At 24.5% G+C, this 7,500-nt stretch overlaps 3 protein-coding genes across 5 annotated transcripts in view; all 3 read right to left on the bottom strand.

Moving 5' to 3' along the window:
* LOC145971001 (cytochrome P450 4C1-like) overlaps window positions 1-7,500 on the bottom strand; it is a 59,616-nt gene that overhangs the window by 37,028 nt on the left and 15,088 nt on the right. The gene's annotated exons all lie outside the window — the stretch shown is intronic.
* On the bottom strand, window positions 1,540-2,405 carry LOC145969677 (uncharacterized). Its single transcript, XM_083095818.1, has 3 exons — window positions 2,108-2,405; window positions 1,794-1,994; window positions 1,540-1,707 (listed from the first exon to the last, which is right to left on the bottom strand). Exons 1-3 carry the CDS (start codon window positions 2,112-2,114, stop codon window positions 1,574-1,576), a joined length of 342 nt encoding a protein of 113 aa, XP_082951944.1. The 5' UTR covers window positions 2,115-2,405; the 3' UTR covers window positions 1,540-1,573.
* LOC145971002 (cytochrome P450 4V2-like) overlaps window positions 3,322-7,500 on the bottom strand; it is a 4,232-nt gene continuing 53 nt past the window's right edge. The window contains exons 1-8 of one of the 2 annotated variants that reach the window (XM_083098163.1): window positions 7,498-7,500; window positions 7,027-7,088; window positions 6,893-6,950; window positions 6,035-6,129; window positions 4,915-4,983; window positions 4,137-4,299; window positions 3,692-3,868; window positions 3,322-3,635 (exon numbers count right to left, since the gene is read on the bottom strand). The exon at window positions 7,498-7,500 is cut by the window's right edge and continues 53 nt beyond it. In XM_083098163.1, coding sequence (XP_082954289.1) covers window positions 3,454-3,635; window positions 3,692-3,868; window positions 4,137-4,299; window positions 4,915-4,983; window positions 6,035-6,129; window positions 6,893-6,950; window positions 7,027-7,035 — 753 coding nt within the window. In that variant the 5' untranslated portion in view covers window positions 7,036-7,088; window positions 7,498-7,500 and the 3' untranslated portion in view covers window positions 3,322-3,453. Of the gene's footprint in view, window positions 3,636-3,691; window positions 3,869-4,136; window positions 4,300-4,914; window positions 4,984-6,034; window positions 6,130-6,892; window positions 6,951-7,026; window positions 7,089-7,497 lie in introns of those variants that run through there. The other variant, XM_083098164.1, reaches the window with a different exon arrangement.

Here is a 7,500-nt window from a genome sequence, read left to right on the forward strand (position 1 = left end):
TTTTACAAGCCAAATATAAATATATATAATATAATAATAATAATATATATATATAAAATATATATTATATATACTTATTCTATATATATTTTTATATAATTTGCTTATATATTTAAAAAATATACATATATATATATATATATATATATATATATATATATATATGTATATATGTATATATGTATATATATATATTTTTTTAATATAATATCTCTTAGCAAATTAGACTAAAAAAAGAAGTGATATAATCCCCAAAAACTTACCTTTTTAAAAAAAGGTAAAGAAAGGGCGCCAAGTTCATGCACTAATTGTATCCAACTGTCATATTGTCTACAAAAGTAGTGATATAAAAAAATTGCGCCAACTAAGAATAAAAATTTGTACAAGATAAATAGAAGTACAAGAAAGCTTGTACAAGTTAAATAGAAATATTTTAATTGAAAACATTGTTATACAAAATAGTTGTTATAATTTTCAAAAATAATAATATTAAAAAATTAAAAATTTATTTAAAAATTGGAAACTGAAAATTAATATAAAACAAAAAAGTAAAAAAAAATTTAATTAAAAAAACTTGGCGCTGCCAATAAAATTGGCATATATTCCAATTAAATATATATTTAACAGCAAATATAATTGCTGAACATTTATTATTAACTCTCTTAAGATCTTCTGGATCTTCAATTAATAATTTAATTATTATAATTCTTATATTATTTTCACAAATTATACTTTTTACTTTAGAAATTTTTATGAGATTTATCAAGCTTATGTTTTTTCTATTTTATCAACTTTATATAGTATGGAAATCTAAAAGATTGGAATATATTCCAATTATTAGTCTAATATTTAAATTTAATGACTTAATTTCTTTAATTAATTTATATTGATTTACATTTGGAAATTTAGACTATTAAGCTGAACAATAACATTAGTAAAATTGGCAGCGCCAAGTTTTTTTAATTAAAATTTTTTTTATTTTTTGTTTTATATTAATTTTCAGTTTTCAATTTTTAATTTTTTAATATTATTATTTTTGAAAATTAAAACAACTATTTTGTATAACAATGTTTTCAATTAAAATAATTCTATTTAACTTGTACAAGCTTTCTTCCTTGTACTTCTATTTATCTTGTACAAATTTTTATTCTTAGTTGGCGCAACTTTTTTATATCACTACTTTTGTAGACAATATGACAGTTGGATACAATTAGTGCATGAACTTGGCGCCCTTTTTTTACCTTTTTTTAAAAAGGTAAGTTTTTGGGGATTATATTATATACCCTAACAACACACATGTCCAAAAGATGTCCATAGAATATCTAGAGGACAGCCAAAGGATATTTTATGTCCTCTGGATGTCCTCTCGATGACCTTTGAACATCTTTTGAACATGAGTGTTCTTAGGGTATTATTTTATATTTTGTGTATATATAAGAAAAGAAGGATAGTGGAAAACTTAATATATAAATAAATAATATTACTTGAGAGAGAGAGAGAGAGAGAGATTTCTTGAATAAAATTATATATTTATTTTAATATATATTACATTATTTAAAATGATATTTTTTTATTATTGTTTGGCCTCGGCCGCCTCTGCCTCGGCCGCCGCTGCTTCGGCCGGCGCTGGCCGGGCCTCCTCTTCCCCCGCCCCTGCCGTCCCGCTGAGCGTACCAGCGCGGGATTTTCCGCCTCCTCTTCTTCTGACTGAAAAAATGGAAATATATAGATATAACTATGCACATATTAATAATATTTTAATAAAATAAATAAATAATATATAAATAATATACCTTGAGGCGCCGATGGCTGCTGCTGCGATTGCGATTGCGGTTGCGGCTGCGGCTGCTGCTGCGCCTGCATCTGCTGCTGCTGCTGTTGCACTTGTTGCAACTGTTGCAATATTTGTTGCAACAGTTGCTGCATATTTGCAGCATCTTGCAGCTGCACATTTTCGTTGAGATGCAGCGCGCCCATTTCTTCGTTTATTTCTCCTGTAAAAAATAAATTATTATTATATAGACAATTAAAGAGAAAGGTTAAATTTTTTTATATTAATTTATAATTATTTAATACTTTTCTACAAATAATGACTTTATTTACTTACGAGACATTATGTTAATGATCTCGTGTGTCTTATGCTCGCCGTGCTCGATGCTTTAATGAATTGTTTGTTCATTTGTTTCATACCGTTTCATTTGTTTCATCCCGATTTATTTGTTTTATGCCATTCTCTTTTTTCGGGATTTCTATCAGATAATCTTGTCGCCCTGTGCTTGCAAGTAAACGTATTTTTTTACGTGCTTTGTGAAATCTTGATTCAAGAAGCTGAAACAATCCCGAGTGAGTCCTTGTTGATTGTTTCAAATTTCTATATTTTAATCCTTTACTTCTTTCATTCATTTCACACATTCTTCTTTAATTCTTTGTTTCTGCTTAATTTCTTTTTGTACATAAAAATGAATGATGAATTAAGGAAGAAACCTAAGCGAAGCTTTCAAGAAGCTTGTTAAGTCTTGGATACGTAAAGTATCTTCTGATGATAGCTTTTATCATTGTATCATATGTAATAAAAATATTTCGTGCAATACATATGTTTTAAAACATGCGAATTCTGCGTGTTACCAAAATAATATTAAAGAAAATAATAAAGAAAATAATAAAGAAAATAAAAATACTCTATCTTTATCAAATAATGATAATGGAAATTCACATAAAAATATATGCAAAAAATATAAATTTCAACAATGGCTAGAAATTGATTTATTTAAACCATGGTTACGTGAAGTGTCAGATGACATATATTCATTTCTTTGCTCATTTTGTAATAAATCTATAATTGGTGGTATATCGCACGTTTATCGTCACGCAGAATCCGAAGTACATATAACAATATCTAATAAAAATAAAACAGAAACAAAGAACACGGACAAAGATATAAACGCAATGGACGATTCACTTTTGCCATTTGAAGAGCAGAATAAACCATAAAAGCATATAAATCATAAAATATCTAGTAAAATATTCATTTTTCGATTATCTTACCTTAATACTTTTATGTACAAAATAATGAGAGGAATCAATTGGTGTAAAGAAAACACATAATTGTTTCGAAAAAAAAATGTAATTTGCGATTAACAATTGCATTTTTTCTTATATATATATATATATATATATATATATATATATATATATATATGTGTACATCTTTTTTAAATATGACAAAAAAATATTAATTACTAAAATCAAAATTTTAATTAAATCTATTGAATACTATTACAAAACTTTTTATAATGCGCAGAAAATTCAAATACTACAATCTAATATAATGAATATCTTTTTTATTGTATGTACTATATTATAATATATATGTGTGTGTATGTATGTATACATTAATTAAATGTATATTGTTACATAATTATTACATAATATATTTCTTTTTATACTATTTTACTAGTGTGGACCTCGTGTTTTTAATTTAACGCTTAAAGGTTTCACGCTAGATAAAGCAACATTCATGTTCAATTTTATTTCATTGATTTTAATATTAGAATCCGCTTCAAATATGAAATTGCGTATTAATGTTGCTAGTAGAATTTTCATCGATAACAAAGCAAAACCTGCACCTGCAAAAACTTGTTAGTTAATTATAAATAAATTTGATCTTAATATCTTGTGATTTATTGCTCACCTATACAATTTCTTACGCCATAACTAAATGGCATGTAATGTTTCTGTGATATTTCTATTTTGTCTGGCAAAAATCTATCTGGATCAAATGTTAGTGCATTTCGCCAGAACTTTTCACTTCGATGGAGAGCTATTATCACCAATATAACTTCCGTGCTTTTTGGCAAAATAGTGTCTCCTAAAACAGATATCTCTTTATATTTAAACGTTAAAAAAAGATAAAAAAAATAATATTTTATATATGTATGGTATATATAAGTCAACATACAAAAGTAGTTTATATATAAAAACAAAATGAGCACATAATATAATATAATTTTTAAATAATAAAATATATTTGTAATTATTCTTTAAAAATTATGGTTTTTCGTGCTTAAGCTATATAATGATTATATGTATTCTAACACACATATAAAGTAATAGAATTTTAATATTTGAAAACATACCTATTTTTACGTCCTTAGTTAAAGACCGCCCAATTAATGGAACAGCTGGAAATAGTCTCATTGTTTCTTTTATTACACAATCTAAGTATTTCATGTAATGTGAATCTTCATATTTAACAGGATCAGTTCCACAAATTTCTTTAATTTCTTCATATACTTTATTCTATTATAAAATTAAATAAGATATTTAATTATATAAATATAAACATGTACAATATATAAGAGAGATGTAATCTTATTGATTATATTTACGAATTTTTATCAGTTTGGTATTGAAATGCAGATGATAGCATTTTATGCTGCATTAAAATTCTTAATTTAATAGAAACATTACACACAAAATTTTTATTTAAGCAAATTTTGTAATGAGTTTATAACATATATTATACATATTTCTTGTTTGCTGAACTGTTATAAACATACTTTGAAAAAAATGTTTATACTAACCAAATTTAAGTTACAATTTGAACAAAGTATGGTAATTTAATATAGTAATTTAATTATTTAATCTTAATTTAATTATTTAATCTTATTAACATCATTAGAAATTATTTTATAATTTATATAATATGCCAAAAGAGATTCTGAGCGAATTATTATTTGTGTAAATAATAGAATTTATTGAGAAAGAACTTTCTTTGATTATTACTAGAAAAATTTTTTTATATTCGTCGTTGAAAATTGTATTATTTGCATTTACTTCGTTTATTATACCGAATTAATTGTATTAATTGTATAATTAATTGTATTATTTCGAATAAATTTAATAAATACTTACTTGTATATGTGGATGCAAGGCCAGCATAAAGATAGCAAAATTTAATGTTATTGCCGTTGTATCCGACCCCTAATAAATAACAATTTTTTATATGTTAATTTAAATGATTCGTTGATAATAAACAACTAAAAACATATATATATATATATATATATACCTATATATATTGAATATAAAAAAATCGGAAAGGAGAATAAAACTAATGAGAAGAAAGCGTAGTAAATAAATGCAATTAAATTATGCAAAATTTCACTTTAATAATAATTCAATTCTTCCGATGGGAGAAAAATAAACACATAGGGACACTTAAATTTTCGTTTAACATTAATTTTCCAATAATCCAGCATACATGGTAAAGACATTCGGTATTATATATCGATTGATTCTATTTTTCTGATGCTTAATAAACAACAGATCTTATAATAATTTTTACTTAAAATAATTATTATATCCAAAACTTCAACGTTATCCTATTCAACTGTAATTAAAAAAAAGAAGTAATTCAATGCTCTTTGACTATCACAGAATATTGTAAAGTGTCGTTATTAATATGAATACAATCTTCATAAATGCGTAATTTTAATATTTTATCTATTTAACTGACCAACATATGATGCATCACAATCTTTACATGAAATTTTATAAAATATATTTTTATTTGATTTATTTTTTGCTGAGAAAAAGAGTCCTTATGTAGTTTAATGATGGCATGTAACTTGTTCATATCAGTGTAAAATAAAAATATTTTCCAATCACGGACCACGTCTAAATTGTTCCGAAAAAAATGTAACGAAATGGTATGTTAAAAAATGTAAAGTAAACCGTGTTATTAATTATTACTATTTGTAATCAATTTTTATCTCTTTATTATGCTTATTAGATAATATTAGCTACATTGTAGCAGTATATTATTTATTTTTATATGCTGAAGAGAGATACGATACAAATGCATCGAAACGTTATTATCAAAAAGAATATTTACACAATATAAATGCATTTATTTATTGTGCTTAGCTCTTATTAGACTAATTCTTTTTTAACTTTTTATATATAATATAATAAATATTTGTTTATATACAAACATAATTATGTAAAAATTATATAGAGATATTTTACATACCGCTAGTATTATAGTAATTAAATTCTCCCGTATTACTTCTTGCGGGCATTTCTCGTTATCAAACATTTCTATTAATGTATCGAGAAGTGTTTTATCTAAATAAAATGAAAGAAAAAGTATAAAATTTTGTGCATGTGTGTATATATGTTAATTATTTTCTCATAGCATAAGAATATATAATAATAGTATATTATATATATATACACTACAAACAAGCGCTCGAGCGGCTGAGCGCTTCTTTCGTATGTCCGATTTTAATATTTAATATTTCTGTTATTATTGCGAAAATTGTAAAATGGTACAAGACTTTTCTGTTCAATTTACTGGTCTGTACCTCCTCACAAGCGCTTGTATGTAGTGTTCTGGGACGCCATGTATATATAAAAGAAAAATTAGATATTTTGAAAATTAATATTAAAAATAAACGTAGAAAAAGAAAAATATCTTTAGCATTGATTAAAATTAGACATTATAATAGTGTTTTAACAATGAAAGCAAGCACTTTAATAAAGTTTTAAGCTTTTGAAAAATATTATTTTGCTGAAAAAAATCATTTACAATCTTGCATCGTAACAACAATGAAAACATACAAATAAAATATAGACAAAACCATAGACGTAGTATACAAGGACTCCGCATATGGCCAAAAAAGTGAAGCCAACATATAGAAAGAAACAGATGATCTAACCTTTCTGTTCAGACTTTGTCTCTTTCTGCGCAGACGAATTGCAAAAAAAAAAAACAAAAAGAAAGAGAGAGACGAAAAAGCTCTCTATTCTCACTCAATTAGATAGACAAAAAAGGGCATGCGGAGTCTATATACTACGTCCATATAGTACGTCCATAGACAAAACTTACGAGTCTTATCATTATTAATGTTACTATTCTGTGCATTTATTAGGTGCTGTTGTATTAACTGTGAAATAATAAATTATGAGTAAGTATAAAGTATAAGTTAAAACTAATTTGTTATTAATATTCATAACATTTACCTTATCCATAAAAGAGTGTAAAAAGTTTATATTTTCTTTTTGTTTTCGTCCTGCAGCTTTTTCTATTAAAATAATATTCTATAGTCTTCTATAATCTTTTCATAAAATATAAAAATATATATAACGAATTGTGATTATTAAATTCGACGAATAGAACACGAGAAAAATATTCTTTCTTTAGTTACATATACAACAGTATCTATATTTAGTTATATGTCGACAAAAGTATTTATAATAAAGATTAAATTAAAATGTAATTTCCACAAATACATTTGTAAAAAATTCTTTTGAAAGTGCAATTTTTAAAGAATTTTATAAATTTTATAAATTTTCAGATAGACTCATTTTTATGGTTTGTGCATATACTTTAATATTGTAAGAAGTAATATTGTAAAAAGTCCAGGTTAAAAAAATTATATTAAAAAACAATAACATAAAAAAGAGAAACAATAATATAAAATATTATTTTACCTC

This window comes from Camponotus vicinus, unplaced genomic scaffold, assembly GCF_025532165.1.
Source record: "Camponotus vicinus isolate PSW18456_S1 unplaced genomic scaffold, iyCamVici1.0 SCAF_4, whole genome shotgun sequence".
NCBI lineage: Eukaryota > Metazoa > Arthropoda > Insecta > Hymenoptera > Formicidae > Camponotus > Camponotus vicinus.

Excerpts from the sequence above, each read along its gene's own strand:
- LOC145969677 (XM_083095818.1), bottom strand. Across the intron at positions 1,708-1,793 it reads GCAGCCATCGGCGCCTCAAG|TCAGAAGAAGAGGAGGCGGA; the intron begins GTATATTATTTA and ends CCATTTTTTCAG.